The following is a 21305-nucleotide window of genomic DNA, read 5'->3' as shown; positions in this document are numbered from 1 at the left end:
GCGCAGGCGCGGCGCCCTGCCCCGCTCGCGCTTGCGCAGACGGCCGGAGGGCGGACAAGGGGCCGAGCACGCCCGCTGCCGCTGCGCTGGGGCGACCGCCGGGGTGAGAAGGGAGAAGGAGCCGGTGTGGGGCGGCCCCAGCAGGACCCTCCCGCGTCTCTCCCTCCCCCCGCAGGAAGGACCGCCGCCGCCGCCGCCGCCGCCGCCAGGGCCCCGGGCCAGCATGGCGGAGCAGAAGCGCCTGGCCTTCGCCATCATCGAGTTCCTGCAGGGGCAGCTGCAGCACGGCGGGCTCTCCCCGGACGCCCAGGAGAGCCTGGAAGGTGGGAGGGGGGCAGGGCTGCCGGGTCTCCCGAGGGGGCTTCCCGGGGAGCTGGCGGGCCTGACGGGCCTCTCTCTCCTCCGCCCGCAGTGGCCATCCAGTGCCTGGAGACGGCCTTCGGGGTGTCCGTGGACGACAGGGGCCTGGCCATCTCCCAGAAGCTCCCGGACATTTTTGAAGCCGCTGCGGCCAAAGTGAGCGCTCGGGGGGGGGGGGGAGCCTCTCCGGCCTCGGCTGAGCAGAGAGGGTGGGGGTGGGGGTGGGGGAGGGCCAAGTCCTTCCTGGTGGGTGGGTGGGTGGGGGGCTTCACGGGAAGGCATCGGGCGGGGCTGAAGCGGGTAAGTGGCCCCGGGGGTGCGGTGAGAGCACCCGGCTCTCTAGGAGGGTCGGGCTGCACAAATGCCCAGGCCCCGTTTGCTTTTTTTTAATTCAAGGGGAAAATTTTAAAAAAATATTAAAACAGCCACCAGCGATCACCACATCTTCATCCATCTTTGCTTGATGCTAATATGCCCTCAGCTGGAAGGTATAAACTAAGCAGCCTTTGTAGGGAAGGTCCGTGGGCAGGAAGGAAACGCACCCGGCTTTTACTTCCAAGTTTGGGGGGGGGGTTGTAGTTTTACCTCCCGGCACTAAGAAACCAGATACGTCCACCCCTGACATGGCCGGAGCCTCGGGTGTCGGCGCCCAACTTTTGACACTTGTGGCCTATGGAAGTTGACCTCCTGCCCTTTTGCAAGATCCACTGCAATCAACTGGGTCTGGGGCTGAACTGAATGCATTGTGAAAGAAGCATGTTTAGGATTCCTTAAAACTCCTAAAATGTTGATTGGTCAAAATAAGATACCTAGATTCCCCTCCCGGCTTGTAGGGATTAAATCCCCGCTTCCTTCTCTGTACAATCCATATCTTGTGGATCTTGGGGCCATAATGCAAGAAAAGCAGCTGCTTCTTGAGTAAAACTGGAACCAGACCCCTCCCTCCCACTGCGATCTTACGATAATTATACTAACTTTCAAGTTTCAATCCCTAAGGGATCTGGAAAATAAACGCCAGCAAAAGAAAAAGGTCAAAATTCAAGGCCTGGAAGATCACACGGACAGGCAGCCTTCACGATTAGAGAGCTGTAATTGCTGGGTGTATCTGCATTGCATAAGGACTCTCCTTATATCCGTCTTTTAAGACCTCTGACAGGGATTGACGGGTTGCTCTTTGGAATGCCTCCCAGGGCCTGACAGACTCTTCCTGTCTTGAAAGGCAGCCGAGACATGGGCTCTGGCTGAGGCACCGCTCCCACCATCTCAGGCAGGAAGAGAATAGGAAGAGGGCATGCAGGACTGGCACTTCTGGTGGGCTGGGCAGCCATCGGCTGCTTGGGGTAGGCCCACCCTTTCCTAACTTGGTGCCCTCCAGCGTGTTAGTAGCAGTTCCCATAACCTCCAGCCAGCATTGCCATTGAAGAAGACTGGTACAGACCTTTGGAGAGGAAGAAGCAGCGCGGCAGAGGTGACTACGAGGGAGGCCATTGCAGGCCCTTCTCTGTCCAGAGATTCTCTTGACAGCCACTCTGACCTTGTGCTTGCCAGAGTGTCCCTCACGCACGAAAACACCCACCCCCTGGTGCCTTCTCCCCAACAGGAGCCATTGCAGAGTTGCCCCGTTGCTGAGCCCACCACTCCCTCCGAAGAAGATGCGGCTGAAGCTGAAAGACTGAAAACTGAAGGTGAGCCTGTTGGGGATGGGCGGGTGGAGTTCCTGTTTGTCCTCGGCACCCACGGGAGGGTGGCATAGGCAGCAGGGCACTCCCCAGCACCTGGACAGGGAGCATCAGGAGGGGATTCTGAGAGGACGTCATATTCAAGCCCCAAAGAACAAGAAAGACAGGCTGAGCAGTTCCCTTTATTGCTCCTCGCCTAAAGGCGGAAACCTTGCAAAACTCCAGCGACTGTTTCAATCCTCAAAGGCTTGCTGGGGAGGGGCCTTCTTGGCTCCCTTCCCCCTGAGCAAACTGTCCAAGGTTCTTGCTGCTGCCTTGCCCTCTGGAGTGCAGCCCCCTCCCGGGAATGGAGACTGCATTCTGCCCCAGTCATGCTCCCATTAAAAACTTCATGGGAGTGGGGGTGGGGCAGAGGAGCCTCCGTGGACTGTAGCACAAGAGAATCGACAATCCTTGATGGAGGTTGGATTCCTTATTATAGTGCCCTATGCCTCCAGCAATGGGGAGGGGGGGCTTTCCTGCTGTGCCTCCCCCCCCCCCCCCCGGACTGCCCAGCCAGGGCAAGCAAGGTTGCAAATGGAAAACGGCCTTTGGAGGAAGAAAGCCGAATGGCTGGCAGCCCTGGCACCTTTGGGAGGTGAAGGGAGGAGCCCAGCGTTGCCAGCAGCGGCCCTCCAGGTGAGACCCGGGCGAGGACTCCCCAGAGCGGCTACCAGACAATGCTGAAAGGGGGGTAGCAGGATTGCTCTCTGGCCAAATAAGGCAGCTCATCCCTCGTTTCTTCCTTCTAGGAAATGAGCAGATGAAAGTGGAGAATTTTAAAAGTGCTGTCTCTTTCTACGGAAAAGCCATCGAACTCAACCCGTCCAACGCAGTGTATTACTGCAACCGGTGAGAGAGGGTCTCTGCCTCGGTTCTCCAGCTGTGCTTGCTCCAGCACCTCTGGGAACGGCTGCCTCAAATGGGAGTGGGTGGGTGCCAAGCCCACCCTTGCTTGTGGGTGCTGAAGCAGCAGAGGCCCCCAGGGCTGCCTCTGGTCCAGCTGGAGAGCCTCTCCCAAGGAGCTCCCTCTCCCTCTCAGGGCTGCTGCTTACAGCAAACTCGGAAACTACGCCGGGGCAGTGAGGGACTGTGAGAGAGCCATCGGCATCGACCCCAAATACAGCAAAGCCTATGGCAGGATGGGGTATGTGGGTCCCAGCACTGTCCTTGGGACTGGCAGGGGAGGGTCTGCCGACCTTGGGGGGAGACCCTGAGCTTGAGGAAGAAAGGGACCTGCCCCCCTGGGGGACCCTCCTCCATCAGAGGCTGTGGAGAGCCCCTCCCGCTCCTCTCCTGCAAAGAGTTTCTCTCTGGCTTCCAGGGAGGGGCGTCGTTGGGTCTTTCCATGGAGTGCCACAAGTTGAATCCTTGTGCAAAGGCGACAGTGTAAAATTTGGAAGTGCTCCACTCACCGAGCAAAGATGGCCTCAGTGGAGGGAGCAGAGCGCCCACTCCCCTGGGAGTTTGGTGGCCTCTCGCCTGCAGGAGAGCCCGGGGGGTGGGTGGGAAGGAGGCCGCCATTTTTGCCACCCACTGTTTCCTCTACAGGTTGGCCCTGTCCAGCCTCAACAAGCTCTCGGAGGCCATCTTCTACTACCAGAAGGCACTGGAGCTGGACCCAGAGAATGAAACCTATAAGTCCAACTTGAAAGTCACTGAGCAGAAGATGAAGGAGGCCCCGAGCCCGGTGAGCGGCTGGCTGGCTGGCTGGTGAAGACCACCCTGGGGGTGTTGTGAGGCCAGGGAACCCAGCCTCTTTGCCCTCGGTTGCCTGGCCCCTGGGCCGCTCTGATGTCCCCTTTCCCTGTTTCCCCACAGACGGGCAGCGCTGGAGGGTTTGACCTGGCTGGCTTGCTTAACAACCCCGGCTTCATGAGCATGGTGAGTGTGTGAGCCGGAGGGGCTCTGCTTTGCTGGGTGGGTGGGGTTGCTTATGGCATAGGACCCGGGTACCTTCGAGACCGACTTCTGCCACCAATAGCCTCCCACCGACCAGTCCGCTCCCACAGAGAGGGTCTCCTCAGGGTGCCATCGGCCAAGTTATGTCGGCTGGCGACGCCCAGGGGGAGGGCCTTCTCTGTGGGAGCCCCAGCCCTGTGGAATGAACTTCCCCCGGAAATACGTAAGATCTCCGACCTCCGGGTGTTTCGCTGCGCTCTGAAGACCCTGTTGTTCCGCCAGGCCGGGCTATTAACATAACGTTTTAAATTGGGGTATTTTAAATTTCTGGGATTTTAATTGGAGCCTAATTATTTAATGATTTTAAATTTTAATTGTTTTGTTTCTGTGTTTTTAAATTGGCTGTACACTGCCCTGAGTCCTTTGGGAGAAGGGCGGTATAGAAATAAAATTATTATTATTATTATTATTATTATTATTATTATTATTATTATTATTATTATTATTATTATTATGCCGGTTGGTCTCAGGATGGCCAGCTGGCTGAGGTGGGTTCCCGAAACGGAGGGCTCAGTTGAGGGCCAGTGAAGCTGCCCGTGTGCGCCCCAAAAGAAGGCAGTTCTCGGCATGGGGCACCGTTTGGGGGCTACGGGCATCAGTTGACCGGTCTCTCTGTGGCACTTTGGCACCTCAGCCGCCGGTTGCCTCAAAGAGCCGCTTCCTCCAGATAAAGTTTAAGGATTTTGCCTTGGCAGAGGATTGTGGGAAGTGTAGTCCCGTCATGTCAGGGGCAGTCCAAAAAGGCCAGTGAGGCCTCCGGGCTGCTCTCTGACCGGGTGCCTGAATGGTTCAGCTCTGCTGAGTCAGCCATCTCCCTCCCTCCCTCCCTTCTGTCCCTCCACAGGCCTCCAACCTGATGAACAACCCGCAGGTGCAGCAACTGTGAGTGCCGCAGGGCTTGTTGGCCTCCTGTCCTTCCGGAAGGATCCGCTCTGGGGGAGGGCCGGTTCAAGGGCTGCGGTTGAACCTTTGGTCCCAAAGGCTGGGAGCTGGGGGGAAAGGGTCCTGACTGAAATCCACCAGGACAGACACCTTTGAATTGAATGCTTTCTCTAAAGAAACGTTTCTTTAAAAAGACTTCCTTCCCCTCCTTGGAAGGCAGTTCAAAGCCAGGAATCTTGGTTAAGATGGGGCTTGATTTTGGTTTAGTGTGTCCTGCCGACCCCTTTGCTCTCTTCTGCCAACCCTGGTTTCCTGGCAGGCCAGCAGCCAAAATCGAGATATCATTAAGATGGCTGCTTATTCTGAAGAAGGGGCTCTGTGGGACCACCCCCAAAATGGAATGGCCAGGAGCCAGTCACTGCAGCCCAGGGAGGGAGGGAGGGAGGGAGGGGAGACTCTGCCCCCGCTATCCATGCGGTGGGAGAGGGAGCCTTTCCTGGGGGAGGTTTGACTTGAGCAATCCAAATCGGGTTGGGAGACGGGTGGATTTCTGGAAATCCTCTGACTCCCCCCCCCCCCCCCATAGCCTTTCCAGAGGCCTTGTGCCCAGTGAAAGGATTTCCTGCCCCTCAGTGGGATTGTTCGGGCCCTAGCGACCCCTTTCAGAACCATGGCTGGGGCCCTGCTGGAGAGCCTCTCCCTGGCCATGTGACTGACTTACGTGGAGGGTCATGGATCACCCCCTCCCTTTTGCAGCATGTCCGGGATGATTTCGAGCAGCCAGAACCCAATGGCCGCCCCGGGAGCCAGCACTGCCCCCCATGATCTCGCCAGTCTCATCCAAGCGTGAGTAAGGGGGCGCATCTTCCCCCCAACACCCCTATCCTTGTCTTCGGAGCCAGGAGAACAGCAGCCGGCTTCGCTCCCTTTGCTCCTCTTACGTCCTTCCCCTTGTGACCCCTCCCCTCCATGGGAGATTTCCCCACAAGCCACTCCTGCAACTGTGGGGGCGTGGAGGCAAAGAGCATACCCCTTCCCTGGGCTTGTGACACTCCAAACAGTTGCTTAAAAAGGCGCAGCCTGAAAACCACGTTGAGGGTACTGTCACAAGCTCTGCTGGTTGCCACAAACAGCATTGTGAGAGCGAAGATGCCGCCCCTTCCGGCACCTGTGGTAAAGTTCTGGGAAGCCACCCAGCTCTCTTGCCCTTTGGCTTCCGTCCGGATTCTTTATAGCTGCCCGAGGCCAGAAGCACCAGAGTCTTCGTTTGGTGGGAGGGGACAGGCAGGGGGAATGGCTGCTCCTTTGTGGCCTGCTGACGAGTATGGGTCAGCCTTTCCAAATGACCCCTCAGCCCATTCCTCTCCAAGCTGGTGCCCTAAAGAAGGGTGGCACAGCAGAGCCCTGCCTGCCCGCCCAGTTGGGAGGGTCCCTCCGTGTCCTCCAGGTTGGGAAACCGGAATCTCAGTAAGAGCCTCCCAGCCCTCCTGTGGGCCACAGGCTCCCCTGTCTTTCCGCCCAGACTCTCTTGGAGTCCTCTGCCTTCTTGTAATCGCAGTTCACGTCCAGCTTTCTGGTAGGGGTGGCTCTTCTGTCATGTGTGTTCCCCCCCCCCCCGGGGGTCTTCTGGTCTCAAGGCTGAACCTCCCAGCTCTTCCACTGCTCCTTGTAGGACTTGGTTTCCTGTCCCTTTGCTGACCCTGGCCCTGGTTTGTTTGAATCCCAAACATGACCCAATTCTTGACATGGGGTCTGAGCAAGGACCTCTACAGCAGAATGATGGCGGCCAGCTGGGCTCTGAAGAACTCTGCTGCCCTTGTCCCTGGTACAGTCCATCCTCTTCCTTTTGCCTGACTTGCCTTGCCCATCAAGGTAGCTTCGCATTTCATTCCTACCTTCTACAGCTGTCTGCCCATTTTTGTGTCATCAGCAGATCTATGAAGGACTGGACTTTGATACTCCTCCTGCCTCCCCACCCCCACCCCCAGCCTCTTCCCCAGCTTGAAGAAGAGCGATTGTAAAGTGCTTCCCGAGTAGCTCTTGAGCCGGCTCTGCCCGCCTGGCTACTGTGCTGTCCAATAGGAATCACAGTCCCTGGTTAACACAGCTGTTTTCTCTCCCGTGATGTCCAGAGGCCAACAGTTTGCTCAGCAGATGCAGCAGCAAAATCCGGAGCTCATAGAACAGCTGCGCAGCCAGATCCGGAGCCGGACCCCCAGCGCCAGCAACGAAGAGCAGCAGGAGTGAGGCAGCTGCCGGTGAGGTAAGGGAGGGGGCCATCTGTGTCTCTCTAAGGCAGTGGTTCTCAACCTTCCTAATGCCGCGACCCTTTAATACAGTTCCTCATGTTGTAGTGACCCCCAACCAGGGGTGGGTTCTAAATTTTTTTTACTACCGGTTCTGTGGGCGTGGCTTATTTTGTGGGCGTGGTTTGGAGGTCACGTGACTGGGTGGGCGTGGCTAGCTGGTCACGTGACCAGGTGGCCATGGCTATGTGTATAGGGACTACTCAGAGGGCTGAAAAAAGTCATTTCTGACAGGTCCTCGCACTTTGGACTGGTCCTCATACTTATGACCATCCTCACATTTATGCCCGTGCAGCATTCTTAACCATGTCACTCATTTCACAGCTGCTTCTTTTCACCATGGTGATAAGATAGGGCAAAACACGTAAAATGTGAGGATAGTCGTAAGTTCGAGGACTGGTCAGAAGTGCGAGGACCAGTCAAAAATAACTTTTTCAGCCCTCTGAGTAGTCCATGTGCACAAAAGGACTACCCAGAGGGCTGATAAAGTGATTTCTCACAGGTCCTCGCACTTTTGACCGGTCTTCGCACTTTTGACCGGTCTTCGCACTTATGACTGGTCATCATTTATGCCCATCGTAGCATTCTTAACAACTGTGTCACTCATTTCACAACTGCTTCTCTTCACCATGGTGACAAGATAGGGCAAAAACGTAAAATGTGAGGACAGTCGTAAGTTCGAGGACTGGTCAAAAGTGCGAGGACCAGTCAGAAATAACTTTTTCAGCCCTCTGAGTAGTCCATATGCATAAAAGGATACAGCAATAGAGAGGGATGAAGGAAGGGAAGGGAGGGAGGAAGAGAGGAGGAGAAGGAGAAAGGAAGAGGAAGTAGGGAGGAGAAGAAGAGGGGGAGGAAGAGAAAGTAAGAAGGAAAGAAAAGACAAAGGTGGTAGGTGTGAGGAGAAAGATTGCTCTACAGTAAAAAAGGTGAAAGGGAAGAAAGCGAACCCCAAACAAATATAAAGATATTAAGATAAAGAATGAATGATTAAACTTTAAAGAATAAAAGAGAACAAATATGAATAAATAACAATAATTAGAAACACACATACAAACATACAATGTATTTTCTTTGAAGAGAGTATTTGGCCGGTTCACAAATTTAAACTGTGTTTAGTCATTTCAATTAAATTTACAATTTCTATATTTCCTTTTTGCCATATTTATTCCTCATCTATTTTTTTAAAAAACCAATATTAACCTTCATCCTCATCTCTAATCTTAATCAAATTCAATTTTTCCCTTCTATTCTATATTATACCCCTTCCCATTGTCATCTATTTTTATATCCATCCTCACATTGGTTAATTATGTAATATTACAGTTGTTTAATATAAATTCAACATTTTAATATAAATCAATTAGTTATATAACTACCTTTTTTGTATATTAATCAATATGAACATGAATATTCCAATTATTTCCATGCAATCCAATTTCTTACAAATCAATTAATTATATTTACCAATAATAATAAACCAAATAATTTCCCCCCTATATTCCTCCAAACCACAACTTAACCATTTCTGCTTTCAACAAAATATACAATTAATAGTATCTCAATTATTACAATTCCCTAGTTAAATAGAGCTTTTTTTCTTTTGTGTTTTAAAATCTTGAACTCTCCTCTTTTTCCCTAAATTTTCCATTGTTTGCACCTACCTTTTTTGGTGAGGAAAAAGAAAAGAAATCTGCCTGCCTAATTTTCCAACGTTGCAGCAACAGCAAAGCCAACAGCCTGCTTTACTTTCAGTTTCCTTTTTCAGCATAGCTAGGGGGGGAAAAAATTGCTCCAGCACTCTTTGCAAACAAGCAGCAGAGCCCTGAGCAAAACAGCTGAGAGCAAATCAGCTGAGAGCAAATCAGCTGAGTCGGGAGCCGATCTAATCAAGGGCTAATTAGCCTATGCTGAAGCTCTGCAGGCCAATAAAATTACAAAAAAACACCAAACCATTTGTTAAATTGCTGGCTCGCCCGCCCCTCGCCCACTACTATTTATTGGCAATAAATAGTGGTGTGGAGGGGCGCAGCAGAATCCCACCACTGGCTATAGGGCGGCCCTTTGAAGCCCCGCGGCAAGAATTTAAACAGTTTTTTTTTTCCTCTAGCCATCAGCTGGGACTCAGGAGGCAGCAATAGATTGGGAGTGGGCGGGGTAAGCGAACGGGCCGGCGATTCAACAGAGCAGAGAGTGAGGGTGAGTGAAGGTGTGGGGGTGGGGCGAGAGAGGGCTTTGGCGACCCCTGTGAAATGGCCGTTCGACCCCCAAAGGGGTCGCGACCCCCAGGTTGAGAACCGCTGCCCTAAGGGAAGGTGCAAATCGCCTCAGGGAAAAGACTTAGCAGAGGAAGAAACTTAGGAAGGACTCAAGCGATTACAAGGCCCTTTGCAGTTGCTAGATTCAGCTCAGCTCTCCCTGGTAAATCAGATGGGAAATAATAATAATTACTACTACTATTACTACTATTACTATATTGTCATTGTATGGGTGTATACAGTATACCCATACAACGAAATAAAACCAGATGAGCTGAATCTGCTTGAATTGTGGGCTGCATTAACAAAATCCCGCATGTCTGAAGGCACTAATTTCCCCCTGATGCTTTTGATTGCTTGGCCCATTAGGACTGGTCTTTCCTTCGTTTCTTCTGACCATCGTCTGATTTTTTCCTAGGCAGCATCTCTTCCCCTCTTTCTCTAAGATCATTCACAAATTACTTTCTCTCTCTCTCTCTCTCTCTCTCTCTCCTCCTCCTCCCCACCCCCCATTTTGTGGGTGATTTACTTTTGCAGCAGGCCCAAAGGGCAGGAAGGCGCAGGGAGGGCCAGTGGCTGGAATGGGGCCACTTGCTGTGGGAGGGAAGCATCTTGAAGGGAAACCCATGGAAGGACTCTGAGGGGAGACTGCAGTCTGCCCCATGAAGTTGGAGACCATACCTCTGGATGAAAAGGACCAAGGAAAGAGGCCTGAGGCACGGAGTGGAGACACTGGCAGGGAGGGCAGCCACCTGGTGCCTTGATCAGATGCTCCATAGCTTCAATGGCCGGGGGTCTTCCTGGAACAGTTTGCATTGCATGTGACGGGCTGCCCAGTGAATGGATGCCAGGCGGGTGGACTTAGGTGGCAGCTGAAGGCCCTGATATCCAACCCCCATTCAGGGCAGGAATGCATAGGGAAGCCTCCTTGGTGAATGGCAGTCTATCGAGGCTGGGGGAGCAACCAGAGCTTGCCTGCCCTTGTCCTCTGTAGAAGCAGCAAGGCAGTGAAGCCATCCGCTCCTGGACAAGATCTGCTTATGTTTTTCTCCGTCTTTCAGGATGACTCTGCTCCTGGTCAGGAAGACCCCTTTTGCCCCAAGGGAAGGACCAGCTGAAGAGCCTTCGAGCTGCTGCTGCCACCAGCCCAGCCGTTCCTCCATTGGAAAAGCCCATGAGGGATTTGGGGGGGAAGGGGAACCAAGCCTGATCCGGCCTGCATGTTAGAGACTGTTTTGCGTAGCTTCCCCTCCCTGCTTCCTCCCCACCTTATTCCCTCATGGACTTTGCCAGGGGGAGGAGAGTTACTGACCACAAGTCAGCATCTACCCCCACCCCCACCCTCACCTTGGACCTCTAAGGCAAGCTGTGGGGCTGTCAACACCATGCCTTTCCTGTTGCTCAGAAGAACAAACCCACCTACCCCCGAGACCGCCATCCTCCAGCAGGGAGAGTCGCCTTTTCCAAGCCAGGATTTCCTCCTCCTCACCATTGCTGGATCCTGGCACACCAAGGCTTGATGGCCCCTCTATGGGAGAGGCCCAGTTGACTGGCTAGGACTGGCATCGGTGCCCGGGAAGGATGGGAAGGATCTCCTCTGCTTTTCAGTAGGACCTTTATTTTTAAGAAGGATCGTGGCTAGTCTGGTGTGACTTTTCTGTGAGTGGGTCAGGAGCTGCTTTTGAAAATTTCATTTCTTTGAGTCAGGGCCTGGGGAACTTGCCTGGCTGGACTGACTAACAGGGCATTACCTGCCCAGCATGAAGGGTGCCAAGAGGACGTGGCCACCTGACTGGGATTGGGCCAAGCACAGCAGCTCCTTCCTGAAGCGCGCTCCTTGTGTCCAGGACTCCCCTTAGCATTGGGTGTCTAGAGTGTAGCTCTCACCCGTGGTGGTGCCTCCCGGAGGGTGTTTGGCTGCTCTCATTTGAACCTCTTGAATCTCCCAGATTCCCACCAGCCAGCAGGATGGGTCAGATGGTAGCCCAAGGACCTTGGGGGGGGAGGGTCACTTGCCTTCAGTGCCATCTGTCAGAAGCCCCCTAGAGACTAGCCTGCCCTGCTTCACCCAGGTGCCCCTTTGCTGGCCAGCCAGGGGCTCTGGAAAGAAAAGCAATGGTCCCGGGAGCCTTCTGGTGCCCTCCTGGTCAGCCCAGATATGCAGCCCCACCGGCTGCCAGGGGCAGAGCCGTGTCAAGTGCCTCTGATTTCTCATCTGGCCATTGCCAGGGGCTGCAGAAACCATCTTGTGGAACGGTTGGGCACTGGGGCAGATGCAGATTTTAGGGCAACAAAGTAGGAAGAGGGATGGGGGGTTGAAGTCCTACCCATGGCCCCTCCCATGGGTGCCAGGAGGGGGAAGCTGCCAGGCTAGAAAGGTAAGTAATCCCAGGGGTGGGGTGGGGGAGGGAGCCCAGGGTGCTTCCAATAAGCAAGGAGGGGCTGAAGAATCAACGTCTGTCTCCAGCAATGGCTTTTCTTTGATGTAGGAAATAAACTACTTTGGACACTGTCGGCTGGTACCTTGGAGGTCAAGGGGGGAAGTGGGTACCTCCCCCAAAGCGGCTGCTGGAGGGAAGGTGGGGGGGCGGGGCCCCTCTGAGGGGGGTCTCCGCCTGGGAGCTACCAAAGGGTTTGTGGGGGGAGGCAGCCCACCCCCACCCCGCCCAAAGGGACTGAGCGCCGGGGGGGTGGGGTCGCTTTGTGGCACGTTTTTCGGCCTTGGCGAGGAGACGGGCGGGAGCCAGCCGAGGTTCTGGGCTGGAGGAGCGATTCCTGCGGGGAGCCTGGGCAGCCTCTTGTGCAGGTTCTCCATGACCCGCGGAAGTGACTGGTGACCGACCTTCGGGCATGACCCCCACCCCACCCCAGAGGTTCTGCCAGCAAGACGGCCCCTCGCCTGGGGGAGGGGGGACTTCCTGGCGCTCCGGAACCACCTCGCGGGAGGCGCGTTCCGCCCGGCCGCCTTTCCGGCGCGCACCGAGGGCGGCCCTTCCCTCCAATGAGCGTCGCCGTGACGTCATCCGCCGAAGCGGTGGGGAGTGCCCTGCCTGAGCGGGGCGTCCCGGGGCCCCTCGGCGGAGGCTCCTCGGGGCAGCCATGGAGGTGGTGGCGGCGAAGGTGCTGTGCCTGCTGGGCACGCTGGCGCTGATGCTGGCCGGCGCCCTGTTGCCGGTGAAGGTGCTGGAGGCGGACCCCGAGCGGGCTCAGCGCTCCCGGCGGGCCCTCGGCCTCTGCAACGCGCTGGGCGGCGGCGTCTTCCTGGCCACCTGCTTCAACGCGCTGCTCCCGGCCGTGCGCGAGAAGGTAGGGGGGGACCCGGGTCATCCAGTCCACCCCCCGCCCCGCGTGGCCCTAGGCAGCGAAGGGAGCTCGGGGCCTCCGCGCCCGCCCACCCCCAAACAAGGGCCTTTCTCGCCTCCTTCCTAAACTGGGTCCGGCTGCGGTGCGGCATCGGTGGGCGGGAGGAGGAGGAGGAGGAGCCGAGGCCTTCGGCCTGCCTGCCTGCCTGCCTGCCGGAGAGCTCGGCTTCTCAGCCGCTGACTTTGCTGGCCTCGGTCCGTTTGATCGGGATCGTCCTGGGCCTTTTCCTCCCCCCACCTCCCAGGGACGTTCTCTCCCTCCCCCCACCCCCCAACGAGCGTGGAGCTGCCCTGTAGGAACTTCCCCCAGGCATTAAATGATTGACAGGATCCCCCTTAATCTCCTCTTAACCAAAAAGCCCCCGGCCGCCCCTTTCCTAAACAGCGGTCCGTCCTCTGCTCTCTCCCTCTCTCCGCATGGCAACAATTGCACTTCCAAGCATCTATTTGGGAAACTTCCCTTTGAAGGATTTCTGGCTCCTGAATCAAGGAAGCCTTCTCTCCACCGGTTGACATGGGCCCTCCCGGGAGGGACCCAGTTTGCACGTCTAGCAATTTCTCTTCCTGCCTGGTCCTGATCCCCCCACTTCCCCGGCTCATCCCTCCTTGGCTTTATGATCAGAGTTAGGCGACCCCTAGCTCTGGCAACAGAGACGGTCACAGAGCCTGGGGCTGGGGGCTTGGAGGGCTGCTTCCCTCCTGCTGCCCTCCGCCCATCCATGCTCTGCTTCTCCTCTCCATTGCCCCTCTGTTTGGCTTGACGGCCTGCAGCCCAGTCTCCCCACCAGAGCTTCCCCATTCGGCCAGGACATCCCTGCAAGTTAAGATTAGTTCCAGGGAACAGATTCCTTCTTTGGCCTAATAGAAAATGAATCAAGGGTTCTGAGAAATTCAGTGAATGATTGCGCCCATCTTCTGCTTCCCATACCCATCTTTTTCAACTCTTTGTATTTAAACTCAACTGTTTCCCAAGCCGGCCGTTTTAGTGGAGTCTGAGAAGTCCTTGGCCTCCTGTGCTCTCCTCTTCCTGAAGATTTCTGCAGAGCCCAAAATGTGGAGAGGGAGGGGTCTGGAGCAGTTCTGAATGCAGGCCCCCTCCCCTCCCCCCTCATATGAGGGCTGTGGAGGTCTCAGCAGGTGAACAGAATTTGGATTATCGGCTTCTGTTTTACAGCTCCAGGAGGTTTTGAAACTTGGGAATGTGACCACGGATTACCCTCTGGCAGAGACCATCATGATGCTGGGCTTTTTCATGACTGTGTTTGTGGAGCAGCTGGTCTTGACCTTCCGGAAGGAGAAGCCGTCCTTCATTGACCTGGAGACCTTCAATGCCGGCTCAGATGTGGGCAGCGACTCCGAGTACGAGAGCCCCTTCATCGAGCCTTCCTGGGGGCACAGCCACCGGGCCGACCGTGGCCGCCACAGCCATGGGCTGGCCATCTACGAGCTCTCACGTTCCAGCCCCCTGCGGCTCTTCAGCCTGGTCTTTGCCTTGTCTGCCCACTCCATTTTTGAAGGCCTGGCCCTAGGCCTGCAGGAGGAGGGCGACAGAGTCATGAGCCTCTTCCTGGGGGTGGCTATCCACGAGACTCTCGTGGCTGTGGCCCTGGGGATCAACATGGCCAAAACCGGGCTGAAGATCAAGGAGGCGTCCAAGCTGGCTGCTGCTGTCAGCTTGATGATCCCCCTGGGCATTGGCATTGGCATGGGCATCGAGAGCGCCCAGAACGTGGCCAGCAGTGTAGCCTCAGTCATCCTGCAAGGAATCGCCGGGGGCACCTTCCTCTTCGTCACCTTCTTTGAGATCCTGGCCAAGGAGCTGGAGGACAAGAATGACCGGTTGCTCAAAGTCCTCTTCCTGCTTCTGGGTTATGCAGCCCTGGCTGGGCTTGTGTTCTTCAAGTGGTGAGGGGCCTCCATTTGTTGTCCCAGGGATAGGTCGGGACCCTCCTATGCATGGCCGGAGGAGAGCCAGGCAGCAGGGGACGGTGACAGTGACAGTGTGCCGGGCTTTTCCCCATATCCATGGGGGCAGGGGGTGGAAGACCTGGGAAGACGGTGTCCATTTCAGCTGGGGGTTTTGCCCAAGACATTGAAGACAACCTGGCACGGCACTTGAGGGATCCACTTTGCCCTCAGGCAGGCACAAGAGGTGAATTGGGGGGAGGCTCTGCCCTCTAACTGAAGGATAGGGCAGGTTTCCTAACACCTCCCTCTCCCCACTTCTCCCCCTCTTCTCTTGGGGAAATATTTGTCTTAGCCTGGCACTGCCAGTTCATTTCCTGAAAGTTGGTCTCCTCCCACCAGGAGATTATTTGACACCTGGTGTTGTCACGGCTTCAGCTACCTGCTGGGGATTTTCTTGTGTTTTTGGTTTGGACCAACCCTTGGAATTCGGAAATGGGCTGAGCGTCTGGCTGCCCACAAGGCCCAATGTCATCCCCAGCTTCCTCAGTTTCTCCAAGCAGAGGTCCTGCCCTTCAGAACCGCGAGGGTTTTCGCTCTTCCAGCGGGGGTGGGGCTTGCTCTGGGGTGGCCCAGGGGCCAATTGTCTACTTCAGGATACTTTTTTTTTATCCAACTTGAAGCTCCTTGTTTGATTCTGTGTATGAGTGTGAGAGAGGGCCAGATTTGAACAACGTCATTGAGGAACAAAGATTTCCAGGTGTATCTAGGCATTTTTGAGGTCCTCGGAATGTGGCAGGGCTGAAATACTTGCTGGCTCCCCATGTCCGTCTGCAGCAGAGGCCACAAGAACTGCCTGCCTGGATGGGTCCGTCTCCTTCGCAGGCAGACGGCAGAGACCAGGTGGCTCCCCTCTGGCAACCTCACGGTTGCAGCTTCTGCTGGCAGAGTGTTGGCCCTGTCGCTGGACTGTCTTGTTGGCTTCTTTGCCAAGCTGTCAGTCTAGGCCCTCCATCAGGGCAAGGCAAAGCTGGTGCCTGGCCTGCCTCTCCTGCTTCTGCAGCGAAGAGACTGCCGATGCCTGCTGGGGCTCTAGCTCAGGGACCACCCCAGCCATTGTCACTCCAAGGACAGGCCTTCCTCCCTTTGGGCTCCGGAGAACGGATCTCTCCTCCTCTAAGCCTCAGGCAAAGCAGAGCTGGACTTTCTGCCCCACTGGGGGGGCGGGTGGGGGGTGGCGCAGGCTGTTAGAACCAGGAAGCTGCATGGGGCGGAGGCGGCGACGGAGGGCCACACACCACACTCCTGCTGATCATTTGGCTGAGGGGATGTGGTTAGGGGAGAGGCGCCTCTTCTTTTCTCCCCCTTGGCTGCAGCTGGGACCCAAAATAGCACCCCTGGCTGGCTGGGTACAAGTGGGCATCTTCCTCCCCAATTGTGGCATCAGCCTGGATGCTGGCAAGGCTTCCTGAGGCCTCAAAGCTGGCGGGAAGAAGTGGTCTGCTTGTGGGCTTGTGTGTGCACGCGCATTATTTATTGCATTCTTGCTCTGGGATAGGATCACACCCATCTGGTTGGGTGGTTTTGTTACACTTACGTTAATCTCCATTGTGCTAAAATAGTCAGTCTTTGCAGGCTGAAATAAACCTCCTTTATCGTCCCTTTTGTGACTCTGTCTATTGTGGGCAAACCAAGCCACACTGGGGGAGCTGGTGCCCTCCTTTTTGTGGGCAAAATGCTGTCCAGAGTCTCAAAAGCTTCTTGTCTGGGCAGGAGGTGGCCATCAGCAGGGACGAGCAGAGAGAAGCTCAGCTTAGTTTTGGCTTCCTGACTCCTGGATGGCCTTTCCTCTCCCATCTCATGATGGAGATTCTGCTCCTCCCCACTTCCTAGAGGGAGCTGTGGGCCAGCCCTGCCCAGCTTTAGGGGCCTCGGCACCTGGCTTGGCCAGACTGAGTGCCCAGCATACCACCCGGCTGGTGTCCCTTTGCAGCTTTCTTCCCTCTGGGGAGCTGCTTCCTGTGCCCCTCTGCCTGCTGCTGGCCTTGTCCAATCATCGGGGCCTCTTCCAGTGTTGCACTGCACTGTGTGATGCATTGGGAGAGGATTCAGCCCATGGCACTTGGCACCTGGCAAGACATGGAGTTGAGAGGGGGGACATTTGCAGGTGAGGGCCTGGCTGACTTCTTGGCCCTGAGGAGTGGGGGAGGGGCACGGCTAAGTGTAGGGTGCTAGTGGAGTTTCCTTGCAGAGGTTCCTCATGCTCCTTCCCGTCCTCAGCCTTAGCTGGGCTGACCTGATCCAAGTCTCTTGCCTCATCTGAAGATCTCCCTGCCCTTGAACCTCATATGGGTCCAAGGGAGCCTCCCCAGAAGAATCCACAGGAAAAGGGGCTTTTGATAATCTGGGGGGAGAGACGTCCGACACTCGGTGCAAGTAGGGGGGCCCAGGAGAGTCCTGCAAGGGAGGAAGCCGAACGCGCTCTGGACCAGGCTTGCCCTGGAGTCCTGGCTGTGGCAGCACTTCCCCATTTGAGGCTGTGCTGTGATCTGGGGGTCACCGGTGGCAGCTGCGGCCAAGAAGGTCTTTGCACGGCTCCAACACACATACCAGTGGTGCCCCTTTCTGTGTCAGGAGGCCCTCCGCACAGTCGTACGATGGGCAACCCACAACTTGACTATTGTAGGGTGCTGTATTTGGGGCTGCCCTTGAAGACCACTTGGAATACCACTATAGCTCAGGGGTGTCAAACCGGATCGCATTGGAATGTTTTTTGCCCTCACAGAGCTGGGATGGGTGTGGCCTGCATGGCCTGTATTCAGCCAGCGGGCCGCCAGTTTTACGTGCCTGCTCTAGCTGGTCTAGAATACGGGGTGCAAGTGGAGATGGGACGTGCTGTGAGATGCGTCCAGAGCTGCATAGGTTGCCATTTGTCCTTGAAGCAGTTTAAGGGGCTGCAAAGAGTAAGGGGGGAGGGAGAGGAGGGAAGGGAAGGACATCTCAAATTCTTAGAGCTATTTTTTTTTAATTTGATTTATATGCCGCCCTTCTCCGGAGACTCAGGGCGGCTTACAATGCGTTAAGCAATAGCCTTCATACTTTTGTATATTTATACAAAGTCAGCTTATTGCCCCCACAAACTGGGTCCTCAATTTACCTACCTTAGAAAGGATGGAAGGCTGAGCCAACCTTGAGCCTGGTGAGATTTGAACTTACAGTAATTGCAAACAGCTGGTGTTATGCTATGGGCAGGCTTTTGCTCCACCAGGGACCCCTCCAGGCACACGGCTGTGAATCTCATCCACAAGTGGAGCTGTAAACAAGTCAGTGGGGAGGGGAGTTGTAAAGTGGGCAACAGAACGAAACCCTCTGCACTGAGACCGTGGGGGGATGGGAGGGCTCTGGCCGTCAGTTAAAGAGACCTGGGGTGGGGGCAGGGATGAGAAAGGAAGGAAGGGGGTCAACAGGGGAGATCTGAGCCCACCCAGTGAAGGAAGCAGGTCTCTGCTAATCGGGTTGGGGGTGAAACCAAACATGGGGAGATTGGCATCAAATCATCTTTCCAGCTCTCCTGGCATCCCTCTTGGTTTGTCTGTCCCAGAAGAAGCCTCGCACGACGAAAGAGCCTGCGGCAGGCAGACAGCTGCCCAGGCATCAGCCACTTCCAAGAGGGGAGTCTCAAGATATTTTGTGGTGACCAAAACTGGATGCAATAAGTATGGTCTTACCAAGATATTGTAAAGTGATACTGAAACTTCAGGTGATCTTGATTCTATTCCTCTATTAATGCAGCCTAGGATTGCATTGGCTTTTTTGGCGGCTGCTATACACAGCTGGCTCATATTTAACTAATTGTGCAGTAGGACTCCAGGACCCTTCCCACCATGACTACTATTGAGCTAGGTACCCACCTATTCTATATCCCAAAGTTGCTTTTTCAAAAGGCGACTGGACTTTCTGCTTTTCCTTTGAAGTAGTTTTGCTTGTCATCCAAGAAGCTTCTTCAGAGCTTTGGGACAACCATGACCTGGATGACAGAGAATCTCCATAGGCACCTCTTCTATACCTGTACATTTGGTTTTTCTTGCATATGTATTAAACCTTTATTGATTTTCATTTTACTAAATAAGTTCAAGTCTCTCAAGATCCTCTGGATCGTGAGCATAGCTTGGAGTCATCTGCAAATTTGATGAGTTACCCTTCTTTTCCTCTAAATCGCTTATGAAGATATTGAAGAGTCCTGGGCCTAAGATAGACGTTTGGGATCTGCCATTACATGCTTGCATGTAGATGTAGTTGCATTGAGGACTACTCATTGAATAAGGTTGGTCAGCCAGTCACAAATCCATCTGGTGGTGTTGTTGTCTAACCCACATTTTTCTAATTTACTAAGAAATACTGGTCTGGAAAAGAGCTGATGTGGTTCCCATCTTCAAAAAAGGGGGAAAAAAACAGATCCAGGAAACTACAGACCAATGAGTAACCATACTCAATGAGTAGTCCTTTATGGATCTAAATCTACATGGAGAGAAGTAAGCAGTGGGGTGCCACAAGGTTCCATCTTAGGCCCAGTACTCTTCAATATCTTCATAAACGACTTAGATGAGGGAATAGAAGGGGAACTTACCAAATTTGCAGATGATACTAAGCTGGCAGGAATAGCTGACACCCAAGAAGATAGACTTAAGATCCAGATGGATCTCGACAGACTTGAACACTGGGCCCTATTTAACAAACAGAAATTCAATGTAGAGAAAAGTAAAGTCTTGCCTACACTTAGGCAAGAAAAATCAAAAGCACACATAGACTGGGTGAAACCAGACTTAATAGCAGTGACTGTGAGAGGGATCTTGGAGTCTTAGAGGACAACCAGCTAAATATAAACTAACAGTGTTCAGTGGCAGCCAAAAAAGCCAATGCAATCCTAAATTGCATTAACAAAGGGATACAATCAAGATCAAGGGAGGTACTAATATCACTCTATAAAGCAGGGGTGAAATGCTCCTGGTTCGGATTGGATTGCCTGATCTGGTAGCGATGGTGGCAGGTGGTTCGGAGAACCGGTAGCAAAAATCCCTGCCTCCCCCCCATGTCCAGCTGAGCTGCACGATCATCAGAGGCTTTTGGTTTACTTTCTGAAGCATTTTTTCTACAACCTCTTCGGCTGAAAATTTTTTTAAAATAAAATAAAAAGCTTCTGATGATTGTGCAGTTCAGTTGGGATCATCAGAGGCTTTAAAAAAAATGCTTTTAAAAGCCTCTGACAATCCCAGCTGAGTTGCCTGATCATCAGAGGCTTTTAAAAGCATTTTTTTCTGCAACCTCTTAAGGTTGTAGAAAAAATGCTTTTAAGAGAAAAAAAAAGTTGGCCACGCCCACCCAGTCACATTACCACCACCACCACCCCAAGCCATGCTCACAGAACCGATAGTAATAAATTTTACATTTCACCACTGCTAGTAAGACCACACCTAGACTACTACATCCAGTTTTGGTCACCACATTATAAAAAAGAGGTTGAGATTCTAGAAAGAGTGCAGAGAAGAGCAACCAGGATGATGAGGGGACTGGAGACTAAAACATACGATGAACGGTTGCAGGAACTGGGCCTGGCTAGTCTAGTGAAGAGAAGGACCAGGGGAGACATGATAGCAGTCTTCCAATATTTGAGAGGCTGCCACAGAGAGGAGGGGGTCAAGCTATTTTCCAAAGCACTTGAAGGCCAGACAAGGAATAATGGATAGAAACTGATCAAGGAGAGATTCAATCTAGAAATGAGGAAGAACTTTCTGACAGAACAATCAGCTAATGGAACAGAAGTTGCCTTCGGAAGCTGTGGGAGCTTCATCACTAGAGACTTTCAAGAGAAGACTGGGCTGCCATTTGTCAGAAATGGTATAGGGTCTCCTGCTTGAGCGGTGGTGGTGGTGTTATAGATGATCTATAAGGTCTCTTTCAACTCTGTTAATCTGAATCTGAAAAAAAAGTAGGTTGTGGTCTATTTTGTCAAATGCCTTGTTGAAATCTAAGTATACTATATCCACAGCATTTTGCTGGTCCACTAATTTAGTCATTTTGTCATGAAATAAGATTGGTTTGGCATGATCTCCTTTTGACAAACCCATGTTGGCTTCTGGTTGAAACTTTGCTTGCTTCTAGGTGTTCGCAAATCTGTTGCCTGATTTCCAGGATCTTCCAGGGCATTGGACTGTAGTTTCCTGGATCCATTTTTTCTCCTTTTTTAAAGATGGGAAGCACATCAGCTCTTTTCCCGTCCCCAGGCTCCACATCTCTCAGTGACAGTCCCTTCAGACCTCTGGCATGTAATCCATCTGGTCCTGGTGATTTGAACTCGCCTAGGGAGAACAGGTGTTCTCTTACCATTTTCTAGCCTATTTTAATTTGCATCCCTATTCTGTCTTATGGTTTTGTTTTTGGTAGTTTGGAATGTTTTTATTCCTTTTGTGTGAAGACAGATGCAAAGAATGAATTAAGTAGCTCTGGTTTCTCCCTGCTGCTCATCACTTCCTTGCTATCTTCTCCCATTAGTGG

General features: G+C 53.7%; 2 protein-coding genes across 3 annotated transcripts; both read left to right on the top strand.

Moving 5' to 3' along the window:
• Positions 1-52: 52 nt before the first annotated feature.
• SGTA (small glutamine rich tetratricopeptide repeat co-chaperone alpha) lies at positions 53-11998 on the top strand. Of its 2 annotated transcripts, none has more exons than XM_070944839.1 (11): positions 53-323; positions 413-516; positions 1961-2045; positions 2831-2930; positions 3121-3225; positions 3630-3768; positions 3900-3962; positions 4885-4922; positions 5679-5768; positions 7055-7180; positions 10548-11998. In XM_070944839.1, exons 1-10 carry the CDS (start codon positions 224-226, stop codon positions 7167-7169), a joined length of 939 nt encoding a protein of 312 aa, XP_070800940.1. In that variant the 5' UTR covers positions 53-223; the 3' UTR covers positions 7170-7180; positions 10548-11998. The 2 variants fall into 2 exon arrangements, with proteins under 2 accessions (XP_070800940.1, XP_070800932.1); XM_070944831.1 differs by having other exon boundaries at positions 7055-7185.
• Positions 11999-12530: 532 nt separating this feature from the next.
• On the top strand, positions 12531-16000 carry SLC39A3 (solute carrier family 39 member 3). The gene is made up of 2 exons (XM_070944828.1): positions 12531-12792; positions 14023-16000. The coding sequence occupies exons 1-2, from the start codon at positions 12586-12588 to the stop codon at positions 14755-14757; spliced, it is 942 nt and encodes a 313-aa protein (XP_070800929.1). The 5' UTR covers positions 12531-12585; the 3' UTR covers positions 14758-16000.
• Positions 16001-21305: the final 5305 nt, after the last annotated feature.

Source organism: Pituophis catenifer, unplaced genomic scaffold (assembly GCF_029215685.1).
Source record: "Pituophis catenifer annectens isolate HBS135680 unplaced genomic scaffold, rPitCat1.0.hap2 SCAF_1, whole genome shotgun sequence".
Taxonomy (NCBI): Eukaryota; Metazoa; Chordata; class Lepidosauria; order Squamata; family Colubridae; genus Pituophis; species Pituophis catenifer.
The sequence above is the reverse complement of the archived record's forward strand: the minus strand, read 5'-3'. Positions and strand labels throughout refer to the sequence as shown.